This window comes from Euprymna scolopes, chromosome 33, assembly GCF_053919585.1.
Source record: "Euprymna scolopes isolate OS-2025 chromosome 33, ASM5391958v1, whole genome shotgun sequence".
Taxonomy (NCBI): Eukaryota; Metazoa; Mollusca; class Cephalopoda; order Sepiida; family Sepiolidae; genus Euprymna; species Euprymna scolopes.
The window spans coordinates 89,730,689-89,749,866 of NC_136514.1; the positions used below are offsets into that span (position 1 = coordinate 89,730,689).

Below are 19,178 nucleotides of genomic sequence, written 5' to 3' on the forward strand. Positions count from 1 at the left end.
TGGAGAAAGAAATCCAGCAGAGTGCTCAATTAAAAGGAAAAACGGAAATATAAGAGTGTATTTATATTTTGTATTTTGTGTACAGAAAGTTGTTAGATGAGACAAGTCATTGGTACCGTCGGTTTCAAGCCCGATAATTAGGACCGTTTTAGATATATATATATATATATACACCATGCTAGAATGTTTTCATCTTAAATTCTACACAATTATGCAGAATGTAAAATCTATACATAAATAGAATCTAGCGTAATAGTTAAATGAAATCAGTCATCTTATAAGAAACCATAAAATATGAATAAGTAATCAATTAATGCATGTTTTTCTAATTTTTAAATAGAAAAAGTAGGCTTTTAATATCAATGTCAGAGCAAGCAAAAAACAAAAACAAAAACACTTTATAGGTATACTAAGTTACCCGTGACCCGTTGAGTCAGTATAAATTATATCTAGCCATGGAATAGTTAGAATACAGAATTGATGTATAAAAGTGATACTCATGACGGGAAGAAGGTATTTTTAACAATTACTAATTAATAGATCAAGATATTTTTGTTACACAACTGAAACATTCGTGTGAAGGTATATTAAAATGAAGTATTTTTAACAATTCTAAAGAAGAAATTTTATATTTACAAAAATCTCAAGGGGGGGGAAAAAAAGAATTATTTTAATCATTTTAAATAAGTTGAAAAATAAGGTCATCAACTTTTGTTTGAATGCGCATGCATGAATCATTCACATGACAGATTATGTTAAGAATAAGTAGGTTTGAAAACACTTTTTAAAGATCATATAAAGCTGGCCTAATAATTATTGTACTTGACTCACTGTCTTGAGGTTTTGGTTTCGATTTCAACTTGAGTTACTTAAAAGTGAAATGCTTAGAAAAAAATACTCGTATGCATATGTGTCCGTTTATTTAAGTTTTCTTTTTAAAGGTATTTAACGTTACATTTAATACGTACAGTATTACTGTTTGTAATAAATAAGAATTCGGTATTAAAATATAATTTTGTGTATTTTATGACCAGGTGGCCTGCTAGTATATATATATATATATATATATATATATATATATATATATAATTTGAGGTTGCTATTTTTCAAAAGTAGGGTAACCAGTGAAATATAACGAGGTTAATACTAGAGAGCTCAATATGGAAATAGAGCAAGTTACATTTTAAATTTGTCTTTACATAAGCAGTAGTTTGTTGCTACACAGTCATGAGCATGTTTTGGTCTACTAGTATTTATTAAGTAGAGACCTCTTCAGGCAACTACCCTTATTTTCGAAAGCGGAATTAGCGTAATGGTTCAAAGCCTTGACTGTTGTACAGGCGGTCGAGTTTCGATCCTGGCTTGAGGTAGTTGCCTGTCTAGCTGCACTGATTAGCTGTCATACAGCGAAACAGTACTGTATGTGGATGACTATATATATATATACACACACACATATATATATACATATATATATATATATAATAAATTCCACAACCAAACAACGTCGCAGCCCACAAGAGCCATGAAAGTCAACGAACCGGAAGTCCAAGACTAGAGTTTCCCCCTCATTTGGGCTCTCTCTCTCTATATATATATATATATATAGATAGATAGATAGATAGATATATAATATTAGTGTTGGGACGATTAATCAGAATCAGCAATTGAAAAAAAAAAAAAAAATCAAAACTTTCTGGGGTATTGGAATCGGGAAAATTATCCCTATTTTCCAATGCCAAAAATGATTCCTTTAATTATCTTCAATTTTGGTTCAAGAAAAATCTTTCACGGCTTGTAGTAATATTGAAATAATAAATATTGATTGATTTTAACTTCCAGTAAAACAATTTATAGATCACCCTCTCATAAGTGATTTTTGCGTTTGAGAAAATATATGCACATTTCAGTGATGTTTGTTGGTAATCGAGAAAAAAAATAATTACCATTTTTATAGTTAAATGTTTAGAGATTTATAAAAATTTGAATCGGTAATCATATCGGAATCAGGAATTTAATACAGAATCGGTAAAAATATTGGAATCGTTCCATCACTAGTATATTTTTTTTTCTAAATTCAAAATGGCATAATGTAAGCAAACTATAAGGTATTTACAACTTCTCTTCCAATTTTCGGATTTTTTAATCATGTCCAAACACATTTTTTCCCCTTTTGGTTGTTTGATTGTTGCTATTTCTTCTAATGAGTTAAGGGCAAAATAGATTCACTGATTGATATAATAATTAAGTGAATGATTTTATGCTACAAAACAGATACTGTCAAGAATTGTAAATGTCAACTGAATTAAAGGAATAAATTGTAAGATGGTCAACATCATGAAATTTGGAATGTAGACTTTTGTCATTCACTCATTATATGTTCTGTAATTACATCAAGCTTCTTAAATAAGAATTGGTATATATAAAATGGAAATACAAGTGAATAAAGAAATATATATATATATATATATATATCTATATATATGAGAGACTTGTTTGTAATATACTGAATTTTACTGGTAATTCAGTAAATTTTCATATACCAATAAATTTTAAGCCAAAAAGGGATGACTTAAAACGTAAGCTACAAAATTATCATATTTCATAATTGAGCATTAATATACTGTATTAACAAAACCAAGATTCAAAAAAGGAATTAGTAGCAACAAAAAGTGTATTTCATTGTAAGTTACAATTGTTTCAATACCGGTTGGACAATTTCAAGCATTATGTCGTTTGAAAATCTTCACATAACCAGCCTTTCTTCAGACTTCTTGAATAAAAAACACTTAACAATAGAACATTATTTAAAGAAATTTCTCTTAAATGCGTCCAGATTAAATGTTTTTGCATGCTTCATTTCCTTTAAGGGAAATTTCTTCAAATAATGTTCTATTGTTAAGTGTTTTTTTATTCAAGAAGTCTGAAGAAAGGCTGGTTTATGTGAAGATTTTCAAACGCCATAAGGCTTGAAATTTTCCACCGGTATTGAAACAATTGTAACTTACAATGAAATACAGTTTTTGTTGCTACCAATTCCTTTTTTGAAGTCTTGGTTTTGTCATTACAGTATATATATATATATATATATATATATATATATATATATATATATAAACTACTTAATTTACTCACATAAAATTAATATACGAAAGTATAGATTTATGTGTAAACTTTAAGTATTTACTTCAAAAGTGCTCAATATGTAGGTAGAGCTAGTTAGTCATTTATAAAATATATATGGCGATTAAGCTACACTGAATATTCCGTGTTTCATCCAATCTAGGACTCCTCAGGCTTATGCGCATAAGCCCGAGGAGTCCTAGATTGGATGAAACGCGGAATATTCAGTGTAGCTTAATCGCCATATATATTTTATAAATTACTATATATATATATATATATATATATATATATCTTCTCTTTTTTTATTTCTATTTTCATTATCAACACAAAATTTACAACATTCTTATGTTTTTAAATATTTTCAGGACTACCCACCTTACTTACTACAAAAATGCAAGTTTTACTTAGTGTCTTAACTCTCCCCCCTTTTATGCTGATGAGGAGACTATATTAAAAAAAAAAAAAAATTCTTTGTCGATTTTTGTCAATTTTAATAAAATGAATATCGTTTCCGAAACGATCATACACTCACTTTGATTTTGTTTGTTTATCCTTTTGAAACTGATTCATAATTTACAATTATTAATCTTTACACTTCAGTGGATAATTACATTTTAAAAATGATATATATACCGCTCCCCATGTGGGGGTACCAAATTGGTTAAAAAAAGGAAAATTATTCCCAACTCGCATTTAGGTAAAAATGCACTTTCGTAAATGATTGAATTCATTCAAAACATATCGCTAAAACCAAAACAAAACAACATCTTATATATATATATATATATATATATGTGTGTGTATATATATATATATATATATATATATATGTGTGTGTGTGTGTGTTGTAAAATAAAAAGAGTGACTAAACAAGTATGCAACACACTGATAACATCAAAGAAAGGATTCTGCAAAAGACAACAGCAATAAAGTTCATATGGAATCATTCATAATTGCCCTTCTCATAAGGAATACACAAAAATGACACAAGAACACAAGATTAGTAAGTACAATGATGAGGAGAGGGAAGAAGACTAAGGATAGAGCACGAATGAGCAAAAAAAAAAAAAAAAAAAAAAAAAAAAAAAAAAAAGGGCGAGCAGAAAATAGATGACAGACTATAGAAGGGAAGAAAATCAAAACTTATAATGTGCAAAAATCACAAATAGCAAACTTTAACAACACTATGTATACAAATGGCAAGGAAGAATCCCGTTTTTTTCGGTTTTTTTTTTTTTTTAAATATTTTGTTTTTGTGTAATACGCAGCCAAAACTGACATGTGAAAAATGATGGTCAAGGTAGGTAAGGTGAACACAAGATTCACGTGGGAAGGCACAGGTGAGAAGTGACAGACGAGGATTCTGAACAGGAAACAATGAAAAAAGAAAATATATAGGAATGAGAGAAAAAAAAGTGAAAAACTCATAAGAACAAAAACAAAAAGATGGAAATCGCCTCAAATAAAGAAATAAGCAGAAAAAAAAAAGAAGAATAATGCAGGGGAGACAACTTGACACTAACTCAAGAGAACTCTCTTCCTCAAATTATCAAGAACAAAAGTAGAAAAGAACTTGGACATTCTTCAGTATTATACGCACACCACCATTTCATGTGAAATGCATGTTAGAGTTTTTTGCTATTAGTTTTATCTTGAGAAAAAAATGTTGGAAATTGTTTCAGGATTTCTTTTTTTTTTTTAGATAAGAATTGATAACTCACATTATTTGGATTATTTGGATTACTGCTCTCATCTTTTGCGTTCAACGTTTTAAAGCTTAAGATCAGAATTCGCCCATGCATGGAGTATTGTGGCAACATCTGGGCTGGTGCATCTAACACTAGTCTCTCCCTCTTAGATAAAGTCCAAAAAAGAGTTGTCAATCTAATCAGTCCCACTTTATCAACTAAGCTTCAGCCACTGTCCCATCACCGCAATGTTACATCACTGTGCCTGTTTTACAAATATTTTAATAGAATGTGTTCTGATGAACTTGTTTCACTTGTGTCCCCTCGACGTACATATCCCCGACAAACCCGCTCAGCAATAAGATCTGTTGATGCCCCTAAATGCCAGAAAGCTTTCTATTCTAAGAGTTTCCTCTCTCGAACAGCTAGACCTTGGAATTCCCTTCCTGCTGCCTGCTTTCCTGGCTGTACTGATATGCAGAAATTTAAATGTAACATAAACAAATATCTTGTTAATGTTTCCTAGACATGGCCCCAAATAGTAGTCCCTTATGTCCAAGTGGCAATATGGTTTGTAAGAGGTGAACATGAGTGAAAAAAAAAAATATTTATCCAAATAATGTAAACGTTGGAAATTGTATTTTTTTTTTTTTTTAATATTCTGTGATGGTCACATTCTGTCTAATGGGAATATTGCTCTACATCTAGTCTGGTGCACTGCAGCATCTGCTCTGGCTATAAAGCCGAAGCTGTAGTTGCCTCTCCAAATGCAGGCCTGCGCATGTGATAAGGCGACCTAGGTTTGACCAGTTACCAGGGTCCACCTCTCGGTATTGCAGACAAAGTCTGACAGAATGACAAGCCAATATGGTGAGAGCTAGCACAGAAAAGTATCGCAGTGGACTCCAAACCGGATTTTTTGTCAGGGTTTACAATGTTGAAGAAATTTGAATAATTTTCAATTATGCATATTTATTCAATAACAGTGTCTGTACAAGAAGGTATACGTGTAGATTTTCCCAATTTCTTTTGAGAATATATCTCTTTGTCAAGGAGAGAAAAGAAAGCGTGAACAGCTCACGGACAATGTTTCCCGCAAATTACAAAATCCTCCTTAAAATTTGTTTATCCTTTACAAAGAATTTTAGCTTAAAAAAAAAATTTTTTTTTAAATTGTGCTTTAATTTGCCGTGCTTAAATATCACAGGAAAAAAAGAATCAGCAGGAGCAGTTGTCGTACATAAATAGTTAAACTGCAACCTTGAACGTTCTTGCGAATTTATACAGAATGTTACATTTAATTTTTATTTAACTTTCAGATTTGGGGTGGGGGTAAATTTTTCTTGTTCTCTCAGCCATGATCGGTATGGAATAACATAATTAACACTTTTACATGGTCATAGCTGATGTAAAAACAAGAATCTATCTTTATTGATTAACATCCGGCAATATTGAATTTTTGGGTTTGTATTACTGTATACAGATTCGAAAAAGTTGTCAAAAAACAAATATATAACAAATAAATATTATCAAAGGCAAGATAAGTTACTTTTCTACCAAACTGGATACATCTTTTGTGTTTTTATTCAATGTAACATGTTTATTCAGCTCGAAAAACATGCAGTGTTTACCGATGTATTGGAAAATTCAAAATGGCGACCGACACTCTCTTTAACAGGGTAAGTTTGGGAAAAGGTGTAATAAATAATACACTAGACAAAATACTATTAAAAAAACACTAAATATATGTCAACTTATGTCACGGTAACATATATTGAGCGAATTTCTAACAATATTTTGTCTAGTTTATTATTTATAACATCTTTTCCTGAACTTACCATGTTAAAGAGAGAGTCGGGCGCCATTTTGAATTTTCCAATACATCGGTAAACACTGCATGTTTTTCGAGCTGAATAAATATGTTACATTGAATAAAAACACGAAAAATATATCCAGTTAGGTAGAAAAGTAACTTATTTTGCCTTTGATAACATTTATTTGTTATATATTTGTTTTTTTGACAACTTTTTCGAATCTATGTGTACAGTAATACAAACCCGAATTTTCTTGCTCACATGCCGACATTTTAAATGCACAAAAGTCAGCTGCCATCAATAAACTGCATCTCCTGCACAAAAAAGTAATGATGAAAAAACGTCACAAAATCTTTTGGAGGTAAAATTTTGTTATTAAAATTTGCTTGATATCCCCTGTAAGGGTAGCTACGTGTTTAATTGTGAGGCAAGGGTTGCGCAATCCTCAACCACACTTCTCCTGAATCGGCACTGCTTGAGTTCAGTGGCAAGGAGAGGTCCAGGACGACTGGAAACAATGCCAAGATAAGCGGAGAGCACATACAACACCTGGAATTCCCAAATGGTCACCCATTTTAGTACTGGCCAGGTCCAGGGTTGCTTAACTTTGGTGATCTAATGGAAACGTGATTATGTTGTATAAATGAAAACTAAACATCAAATAAACATGGATTTTTTTTTTTTTTAAATGTTTATTGAAAACCACAAAATAATTCTAATTAAAAAGTAATTTTTGACCCCCCCCCCCCCCGATAAAAGGAGGGTGGACCTGTAAATTCACCCTTGTCCGTTCGTCCGTCCACATTTTTCTCAATAACTACGCCTTGGAATTTTTTCAAATTTTGCACAAATGAGTAAAAAAGTAATAGAATAGATTTTCTGGAAAAACTCTGGTTGCCCCCCGTAGGGGTACCTTTTGTGTTAAAATGGCTTAAATTGACACTTTTGTGTTTATAAAAAAAAAAATTGGTGCCTTGGATTTTTATAAAACTTTCTAAAAAATTGTAACTAACTGATTTCTATATAATTTTGTTTGTCTATACTTCGTGATAACTCTTGGATGTACCCCTAGGGGCCATTTTTGGGACGATTTTACCATATTTATCCAAAAGTCAGAAGATGAAGTAAGTGGTTAATGAGATGGACTGACAACCTGGGTGTGCCAGGTTCAAATCCAGTGTATTCCATAGAAACATTTTCACTTAGGAGTGTTGACAATCTTCATTTGAAATAAAAGATATTCAACAACAAGAGAAACAGTTCATCGATGGCAGCATTTTTTTTTTTTTTATAAGAGAATCACCACTTATCAAGGAACAAAAGTCACTGAAGGATAAAAACTAATCAATGAGGTGGTCAATGAGACAACAGCTTAGTGATGATTTTTGGTGAAAATTGAGTAGAATTTGATTATTTAAGACGGTAGGACAGCAAGAACTTGTTTACATTGGACTTGAAGATGATCATGTTGTAGTCAGCTGGGAAACAGGCAAGTGGAACAAAGTTCCACAAGTGAGCAGCTCAAGGAAAGAAGCTTTGTTCATGGAATTTGCGTTAGGCATAGATAGAGAGTAGGGGAAATTGTTGATAGTGGTTGTAACTAGACGAGTGCTTTTTGTGAAAATTTTTTTGGGGGGAGTGGGGGCTAGATTGAAGCTCAGACAAGCACTTACGAATGAATTTGGAATAGGGGTGGTATAATTCAATTTTACCTAAAACTGATATGTTTGTCTTGTGAATGAGTTTTGTGGTATTTGGTAAATAATGCAGAGAACATTCTACAAAGATAGTGTTTTTTGTTCGATTTTTTTTTTTTTTATTGTATAGGTGGGAGGGAGAGAGAGAGAGAGGGGGAGAGAGAGAGAAAAAGAAAGGGCATAAACACAGAAGAGGGCAAGTCTTCTCCTCTCCCTCTCATATACACACAACACACACATTCCCCTTTCCAGAGCGAAAGAGGGAGGGGAGAAAGGAAAGGGGTGGGACTAATCTAGCCGACGGTGACCACTCACAGGTAGCAGAGCTGTGGTAAGTTAGGGGCGGACCATCATCTTCATCATCGTAGTCTGTACTGCTTAGAGAAATGACTGTAACAGTGGAAAAAACAAAAGAAAAAAAAAGGTAATGATAATAATAATAATGGCAACAGTTTGATTAACGTTAAATGTGAAAGAAACACAAATGTAGAGACGATATTTAACAAGGAAATTAAAAAAAAAAAACACGCACACACACACACACACACACACACGCACACACACTTGGATTAAAACCCATACGAGTGAAAGAAAAATATGAAAACGAATGCCAAGAAACATGGATGAAAATAAAAATAAAAAAACAATCCCCCCCCCCTGTGGAACACTGTTCCACTGGTCTGCTTCCCGGGGGGGGGGGGGTGAATGCAACATGGTAGCTTCCAAATCCAATGTAAACAAATTCTTATTGAGCAGTCCTCGTAAATAATCGAATTTTACCCAATTTACACCATTAACAATTACTACACGACTACCTTACATCCATTAACCTTTGTTCTCAAGTGGCCTTCGGGCCTTGATAAGTGGTGACCCACAAGCAAAAAAAAAAAAAAAAAAAAAAAAACAGCAGACACACCAACATGAACAATTTGAATTAAATAAGCGATTTGAAAAGTATCTGTTTTTTTTTTATTTTTTAATACTCTTTTCCACCTCCGCAAACAAGTCAACTGCCACCTGGAACATAAGGGGCTACCATTTTGGATCATGTCTAACAAGGGATTGTAGGGAGTTAAGCAGCAAGATGTCTGTTCACATTACATTTAAATTTCAGCAGATTATATATTATTTAATTGGAATTCATTATTCAAATGAGTATTATTTATCAATTTATTAATTGCGGACGATTATCCTCATCTTTTTTAGATGTTGCTTCACGACGTTTTGGCCAGCTATTCCTCAGGCCTTCGTCAGGTGGTAACCGCGACGGGATAGAAACTCCAAATCTCTTAACTGCGTTCTCAGCAATTACTGCCATCCATAGTTGTTGTCGTCTCACCACGTTTTGGTCAAGTAAGCTTCTGGCCGGCTTTGGATAGGATTGAAACCGCTAACTTCAGACAATTTTCACTTGGAACCATAGAGATTCAGCGTCTATCCACTAAATGGCGATCAAGGTTGGAGTTTTTGGTCTTATAAATCCACGATAATTTATTATCGTTTTCCATGGTTGGGTCCATACCAAATGGTATATATATTATTTAATTAATATTCAGCAGATTAGTACAGTCAGGGAAGCAAGAAACAAGGAGGGAATTCCAAAGTCTAGAAGTACAAGGGAAGAAACTATGAAAGTAGAAGGCTTTCTGGCATCTAGGGACCTCTGCAGTGAAGGGGTGTGATTTTGCTGTCTGTTGAGAGTATGTACATTGAAGATGCACAAACGGTATGAAATTCATATGAACACATTCCATTAAAGCACTTGCAAAACAGGCACTGGGAGGTGACATTCGTGGTGATGGGACAGAGGTTGGACTTATTAGATTTCAGACACTTTTCTGGACCCTGCCTTAAAGTGAGAAATCAGTGGTAGATGCACCGGATCAGATGTGGTAACAATAGTCTGTGCATGGCCGAATTGTGACTTTGTAAAGATATAGGATGCTCCCTGGTGCGAGTCATTTTCTTGCATGGTAGAGGGAGTCCACGTTCTTTGCAGCAGCTTTGGCAGTATCGTCAATGTATTTGTTCCAATTCATGTTGCCTGCGAATCTTAGACTGAGGAGTTTGAATGTCTGACTCTTAGGTAAGATGCTATTAGCCATAAAAAGGTTTCTTGTAACTGTTAAAGGAAAGGCGTTTTGTCTTAGCAGCATTCAATGTTACTACAGTAGAATCTCAGGATACGGCATTAAAAATAAGCCGCGCGTGCATGGCCGCCTCTGATGCTGCATGTGAGATGACGTCACAAAAAATAGTGAAAAAAATGATGAATGTGAGAAGTGTGAAGGGCCAACGTTGCCTTCACATTTTCGCCAAGTTTCAGAAAAATCTAATGGATCTGGCAAAAGCTATGGGGTAAAAAGTATTATTTTTTGCAATTTGAGGGCATTTGTGACCCATTTGGAGCTCCTAGGAATGGCGAATCCCAATAAAAATGGACAGACGGTGCAGTTTCAGGTCTTAACACATGTCTATTTGATTTGAGCACCATGAAAAACCACTATATAGTCAGACATATCAAGTTTTTGAGAAATATGAAAAAAGAACCACAAAAAGGGACGCTTTTAGCATTGAAAGTCCCTTTTTTGCCAGGGTCACCCATACTGGATTTATATTAAGAACAATGGGCTCCACATTTTGGCCAAGTTTCAGAAAAATCTAATTGATGGATTAAAAGTGTCATTTTTGGTCATTTGGGGGCATTTTTGACCTCTTTTGAGCCCTTGGGCACGCAACGGGAATTTTCACAAAAAATTTTTTTTACTGTGCACATCTATTTAATGAAATACAATTTGTGGCAAAATTTCAGGAAAAACTAATGGACGGTTATCTGACAACTGTCCGGACTAATGGATGCCACTGAAAACATAGGTCCCTCTCTGATAAATTGGAGAACCGATTAGTAACAAAATACAGTACAGTATATAATAGACATGTATATGATCAAATAAGATTATGAATAACACTGTAAGGCAGGGCAAATACCGTAACCAAGAGCTGGAAAAATACTGTATTCCAAGAAGCCAGAAGGCAGCCAGGCTCAGACCCGTAGCATGAAGGAGGAAAAGACGGTGAAAAAAAAGACGTGACGTCGTTGCCGTTGCGTCCATGGCAAAACTGGAATTCGCAAATGTCGAAATTAAGCATAGTCAATAGAAAAGAAATAGTGACTTGCAAAAATATCAGCAGAAAAATCGACCCCTCCTTGTAGAAAACTGACGAGTTTAGGGTGAAGAAATTAATGTTTTGGCCAATTTTTCGATATTTGTCATCCAAAGGATCGAGCTTCAAAACGATACTGATCTTTTTAGGATCCGTCACGTGTGTCGAAAGTTTTTGGCAGACATACAGACACACGTCCATTTTGTCCGTTATGTGTATAGATGATTGCATGTTTCAAGACTGAATTCCCGTTTTTTTTTTTGTTTTGTTTTTTTGTGGGGGTGGGTGGGGTTAGGGTTAGGGCTAAATGTTAAAAATACTTTAAGTTATATGAGATGAAAAATGCCCCTTCTCTTCCTCCCCTCCCCAAAATGATATCAAATTTTTGTGATAATTACATTTTTTTTTTTTTTATTAATAAAAAAAAAGTTGCTAATCAGCAATGTAAGGTAGCTAAGTGGTTAATGATATCGACTGGAAACCTGGGTGTGCCAGTTCGTTCCACAGAAACGCTTTCACTTAGGGATGTTGGCAACCTTCACGTGGTCTCTCACGTAAGTATTCAATGATTTTCTAGAAAGAATTCTAACTAGAAAGATATCGGGGAAACCAATGCCAACAATAATTATTTCATCCATACAAAATGAATGATGCTTAGCAGCAGCAGCAGCCATGACAACTATGGCAACAATTCACAATATTAGGATCGACCAATCATTCTGATTGCCAACAACTAAAGGAAGAAACAAATTATCAATGGCCATAACTCATGTATATATGACTAATTTACGTGTGCATATAACAATACAAAACTGAATTATTTCCCTTTAATTTACGGTTCATTATAAATACATACAACTACACACAAACTTGTAAACCCAACACATTCTGGTAATCATAAAAATTGATGTGATAAAAAAATTATGTATCTCTACATCTATATATACATAAAAGCGAAAATGTCTATGTTCGCTTTTTGTGTATGTCTGCAAAAGGCATTTTTCCAAGGTCTTCTCGGGGAGGTTGCTCATTCTTAAAACTTTTTATATCACGTCTAAATGATAATATCTACGACTTAACGGGGGTCACCTTTCTATTTAATTTGCCCGACTTTTACCAGCTCGCCGCGTCTTTGAAAAGCGAATGATCTGGCTTACAGCGCAAAACTAGGTCAGACATCGCACCTGTTTATTTCGTTTTATAAACCTTATTTTAATACACCTATCAATTCCCCTTCCCTCGTAGCCGAGGTGGTTAGGTGTCTGGCTTTTTTTCCTTTCGTTTCCACCTTCACGTCAAGGCATCGGGGTTCAATCCTACTTTCCTACTAAAACTATTTTTTTCTTTTACACCTCCAAAACGCCCGGCCAATGTTTTTTTTTAACAAATACACCTCGAAACACCCGGGCAACGCCGAGTACCACCCCCACTAGCCTATAATATAAAGCTCACCTGTCTGTTTAAATGTATGTATGTACGTTTGTATGTCTGCCTAAAACTTTCAACAAAGGCGACGGATTTTCACAAGATCAGTATCGTTTTGAAGCTTGACCCTCCAGATGACAAATATTGAAAAATTGGCTAAAAATATTCATTCCTTCACACTCAACTGGGCATTTTTCTACAAAGAGGGATTGCTTTTTTTGCCAATATTTTCGAAAGTCATCCCTCTTTTCGATTGAATAGCCTTAATTTAAACGTTTGCTACTTTCAGTTTGACGATAGGCACAACAGCAAAGACGTCACATTTTTTTTCACGGTTTTGAGCCTGCTTGCCTACTACCGCTCCTTTTTTTCTTTTTTCTCAACACACACCTCCAAACACCCGGGCAACACCAGGCAACCAGGTTAGTCTAATATATAAAAGGCAAAATGTGTGTGCATGTGTCTCGCAAAAACTTTCAAGAGTCGGAACCTGACAAAACTGGTGCCATTTTAAACGTCTGCTCTTCGGACGACAAATATCGAAAAATTGGCCAAAAACATTAATTCCTTTACCCTAAACTTAGCCGTTTTGTACAAGGAGGGGTCGATTTTTGTGCCCTCATTTTTGCAAGTCATCGTCTTTTTTTCAATTGACTAACCCTAACACTCTCCACTTCCGGTCGGCCATGGAGACATCATCTTAGATGTCACATTTTTTTTTTCTCCTTTGCGTTACAGGGTTCGAGCTTGCCTGCCTACTACCAATTTTTTTTTTTAACACCTGTTGTTTTGATTTTTTTCCTCCACTACTACCACTTTTGTTTTGTTTCCGTTTTTTTTTTTTCACTACACAATCTACACACACCTGGGCATCCCCGCACCTGTTGTTTTGACCCATCTCTCTACACCAAGACACCCGGGCAACGCCGGGCACCCCCGCTAGTATTCTACAAAAAGGAACTTTTTGTGTGTGAGTTCATTTTGTATGGACTTCTAAATGGCTGGGCTGATTGTTTTTTTTTTTTTAATTTCACGCAAACGTATTGGCAGTGTTCCTAGATAGTTTTTGTATTGGAATGTCTTCTATAAGTATCAATAATCAAAAGAACGATAGAAGGAACAGGCGATTTTGACTAAATCACATTTGAAATGAATGTTTCTGTTTAGAGCACAACTGAATTATGATACTTGACTTTTGCATGTAAACTTGAATTCAAGCCATTATCACTGGGCAAGCAGACAGGCCCGGCATATAAAATCAGCAATAAGTTCTTTGATATGACAGGGGCGCATTTGAAATGGTTCGTTTGGTTGTTTTGTTTTACGGTATATCAACCCTTTTTGGGTTATTTAATGCCGAATCCGGTTATTTTGGAAATGGTATTCATGTTGGAATCAATTATTTTGTAGAAGGTTTTTATTCTTCAAGCTTTTTGTATCTTTAATCGTTCGTTTGTAGTGTTTGGTTTGATTGTTTTTATAATAGATTTTATCGTTTTTGCTTCCTGAGCTGCAGAGCATGAAGGAGTTTTGCAATGGGAGAGGGAAAAGGGTTACAGTATTAATGTTTGGTACATTTTAAGTTAGGAAACCAGTCAGGAAGTGGGGGGGGGGATAGAAAGAGAACGGGGGAATGGGAAAAAGGAAAAGGGGAAAGGGGGGATTGTTGTTTTTGGTTTTGCAGAACATTAAGTTTTGCAAAAAAAAAAAGTAGAAAAATCAAAAAGCATCAATGTTAGGTGCATTTCGTCTCAGGAAGCCAATATCTTCAGACAGCCTGATCTGGTAGCAGCAGGGAAAACAGTTAACAGGAAGAGAGTTCCACAAACGCAAACTGCCATTTTTTTCTTGTTACATTTAGATTGCAGAACATGAATGAGTTTTGCAATGGGAGAGGGAAAAAGGTTACAGTATTAATGTTTGGTACATTTTAAGTTAGGAAACCAGTCAGGAAGTGGGAGGGGGATAGAAAGAGAAACGGGAAAAAGGAAAAGGGGTAAAAAGGGGGGTTGTTGTTTTGTTTTTGCAGAACATAATTAAGTTTTTCAAAAGGAAGTAGAAAAAAAAAAAGTATCCCTGTTAGGTGCATTTCGTCTTAGGAAGCCAGTATCTTCAAACAGCCTGATCTGGTAGCACCAGCATTTGAAATGAATGTTTCTGATTAGATCACAGCTGAACCATGATACTTCACTTTTGCATTTTAAACTTTAATTCAAACCATTATATAAAAATAATTTTATAAAAGCAACAGTAGGTTCTCTACAGTGCAATGTAAACTACAATGTATTATGCACTATGTCACGCCAGGGAGGCATGTGAAGCTCCCACCTGGTGCACTACAGTGGGTTCTGAACCAAAGCAGGCAGTTAATCGATTTGATTGAAAAATTGTCGATTTCACCGATTATGATGACAAAAAATATGGGAGGGTGAAACATTTGTTAATCATCATTCATTCCCGGGCATCATAAGGTCTCCTTGCTAGTATATTATTAACTGAGGAGACATTATCCCAATCTGTGCTGACATGCAAGGTAATCTGGTGATGCCCGGTACATCTAATAATGGTTTGATTTTGTTGCTTTTAATATATTAGTAAATGAGGAACCGTGATTTTTAAAAATGGAGTCTTACAGAATGTTGCCATGATAATTTTTGTATCGCTTAGGATGGAAAAAAGTATTAAAACGCCTTTTTTTTTCCTTATTACTATGAAATAACGTATTCATCGTATTTATCACCCTCCCGCGCCAGGTAAATTAGATACATTGAGTGGAAAGTGTGATTGAAAGTCAGCCCCTGAGGCAGAGTACTCTAGCCTGCAAAAAGTATCTAGGCAGTCCCGTTGGCATCCTCCCTTAGGGGGTACCTTAGGCAATTAGTGATAAACTAACTGCTTCTCAAAGAAAGAAGGAAAAGCCTGGGAGGGACCATTAACATACTGCAATCAACAGGGTAAAAAGGTCATCACAAGAATGGTTTAGACTTTGACGCCAATGTAAAACCCTTAATGGTACTTGATGCATTGATTTTAATTCCAAAATATATACATATCGTATATACATTAATTTTATTCAGATTTTTTATGCTTTTGTATTTATTGACCCGTGATTTTAATGAAGTTGGCTCAGGTTTGCTCAGCAGCTAGCGGAAATAGCTGGAAACGGTCAGTCAAGCATTCCTCAGTTTTTAACGAACATGTTGTCGGTTTTTACCTAGTAGCAATCTATGAAGGCTATTTTTTTTTTTTTTATAAACATTGGAAGAAATAAAAAAAAGTAATTTTAATCATGCAAGTTAGGGCTAGAATTGGGTTTATAATTTTATTTCTAATATTTCCATGTTTTTCCTGTTTATCATTATAATTTTCTCGTAGCGGTTTAACGTTTCGCGATCGATTGCTTCTGGATATTCCTGTGAGTGCCCAAGCACACCAGAGAAACTGGAAATGACAGGGTCAGAAAATGCAGAAATATCAAACTTTTTTTAAGAAACAGAACTCAATAGAGTTTGTGAATTTTTTTACAAAGGTGTCACCACTTATCAAAGCCCAGAGGCCACTCAAGAATAAGGGGTTAATGAGAATTCAGTAGTTGATGGGAAAATAAATTGATAATGTTTGTCATGTTATTTAACCATTCCTGTTTGCAGAAGCCACCTTGTTATTTAGGTAGAAGAGAAAAAAATGAATAGAAAAGTAAGAAACACAAAAAAGAGAATAAAACAAAATATGAATCAAATTGAAAACCTGAAGAAATTTTCTGAGAAGGGCAGATAAAAACATCTTTAAATATAAAATAAAACAATTATACTTTATATCAAAAGAGGGACAAAATTAATCACAGAATTGAAAACATTATTTTCAAAACCAACACAAGATAAAGTAAAAACAGTGATTTAGAGCAAAAAGAGACTAATAAATACTCATTTTAGCTATACGAAAAGTTGCTGCTTCTGCAGAGTAGTGAATTTTGAAGCAAGCGCATTTCAGGTGAAAACACTATTACATAGTTATAGGCCATGTCAAAATTGGTATGAATTCCAAAAATTAGGGAAAAATAATCCAATAAAAGATGTGCTAGATCTATTTTCTGAAAAAAAAAAAAAAAAAAAAAAAAAATCGTGGAAGTGGAAACTAGTAGTCAGGTTTTTTTTGGGTTTTTTTTCATTTTTTTTTTTTTCCAAGGAAAGCAAGGGAGATAAGTCAGTTTCTTATAAATAACAAGATTAAAAAAAAAAAAAAACCCCAACTAATTTTTATACTTTAAAATCTGTGTTAAAACTCTATAATTTGATAATTTCTATTTTTACTTCTAATTACTTTTGTACTGGATCACTTTTCGTAGTTTTGGAATTGATACAAATTTCGACATAACATGTATGTGATAATTGTTTTCACCTGAAATGTGTTTGCTTCAAAATCCAGTTTAAACAAGCTGCAAAAATTTCAGTAAACTTGTAGTTTTTCACCTAAAATGGTGGACAACTGTGATGCCAACAATCTGCTCTTTTAAAAAATTATATTTTGGATCCACTGATTTTATTTTTAGAATAAAATTGAAAAAAAAAAAAAAAGGAAATATTTTCTAATAGTAAGCTGTTTTTTTTTTTTGTTTTTAATGGACCCTTAATTGCATCACAGTCATCTGTTATTCATACAGAAAATTTTGTACAAATTGTTTGTTCAATTTTAAGATGTGTAACATTTAAATAAAAAATAAAAAAATTCCAGAGTAAAAAGAGAAACTTTTATAATTGAAGGCACTTGTGCAAAATAGACATCGAAAATTTTAAGATGCTCAAATTTTGACAACAAATTTCAGATATGGCTGATAAACTGGTAAATCCTTTCGACAGTTTACTTTTACACATTTTTGATTTGTACCCGTTTTGGGATTAACGACATACCCCAACTTCTACCTTCTTACAAACAAAATATAGCACTGGAACCTTATCAGTAATCTTAACCTAATCTGAAGTTCAGGTAGTAAAAAAAGAAGCTCCTCTAAATAAAAAGAATATATCATCCTTCACCCTTTATTTTACCCCCTCCTCTACACACACACAAAAAAAGGAAAAAAAAAGAAAAAAAATTTAAAACGTTATTCTCTTCTGGGCAATCAAGAAAGAAAATAGTTTGAAAACAAATCAGTTCTGAAAATACTAATTTTAAATCAGATACAACTATAATCTTAACCTAATCCTAAGTTCAGGTGGCAAGAGACCCCTCCAAATAGGACCAAAAGAATAAGAAAAAAAAATATATCATCTTCCCTGTTCTTTATCTCCTCTTCCCTCCACACACACATATGAAAAAAAATTAATACAAAACTTTTTTTAATTAAAAAAAAAAAAAAAAAAAAATTAAAATGGACAATCAAGAAAAACAATAGTTTGGAAAAGAAAAAGTACTTCTAAAAAAAATAATTCAAATCAAATAAAACTATGGTGTCAGCAAACTTAGGAGTTCCAAACTAATTTTGCTCAAAATATTTACTGAGATGTGCAATGAAGCAAATAGTCTACATGAAGCATCTGGTCTTAGATTCATCAGTACTCTGATTTGGCAAGCCTCCCACAAAATTATCATTAATATTGATTAAAACGATTCTAAGCATCATTTGATCTCCATAACACATGAACATATAAATTTAAAAAAAAAACAGCATAACTCTCATGTCTTGTTTTGAGAGTTATGCTATTTATACTATCTTGTCTTGGGGAGGCTTCATGTTTTGACAAGCTTCTGGGCTTAACCTTTACTCCTGATCTGAAATGTTACATATACATCAAATCCATTGCCAAGGCTGCTGGAAAAATGGTGGGATCCTTTTATTGATCCAATAGATCAATCACTGCTGATACAATTCTCTACCTATATAAGAGCCAGGTACGTCCAAAGATGAAGTACTGTTGCCACATCTGAGCAGGAGCTGTTAGAAACAGTTTATCTGGGCAAGAGCTGCTAGAAAGCACTTATCCTGCCTTGACAGAATTCAAAATAGACTTCGTAGCCTTGTAGGAGATGCCCTTTTCTCTTTCCTGCAACCTCTTTCTCACAGAAGAGATGTTGTGAGTCTGCTTTATCGTTATTTTCATGGCAAGTGCTCGACTGAGTTCCAATCTATGGTCCCCCCTTGCCAAATTTTCACAAGAAACACCCGTCTAGCAGAAAACACTATCAATAATTTCTCCCACTCTTTATTTGTGCCTAAACCTAAACATAGATTCCATGAACCATTTCTTTCTTAGAACTGCATGCCT

At 34.1% G+C, this 19,178-nt stretch overlaps 1 protein-coding gene across 42 annotated transcripts in view; it reads right to left on the reverse strand.

Moving 5' to 3' along the window:
- Positions 1 to 19,178, reverse strand: part of LOC145258348 (uncharacterized) — a 393,885-nt gene that overhangs the window by 192,919 nt on the left and 181,788 nt on the right. For 18 of the 42 annotated variants that reach the window (XM_080116578.1, XM_080116579.1, XM_080116576.1 and 15 more), the window contains one exon: positions 8,641 to 8,715. The exons of the other annotated variants lie outside the window; for them this stretch is intronic. In XM_080116578.1, coding sequence (XP_079972704.1) covers positions 8,641 to 8,715 — 75 coding nt within the window. The remainder of the gene's footprint in view (positions 1 to 8,640; positions 8,716 to 19,178) is intronic. 42 annotated transcript variants of the gene reach the window in all.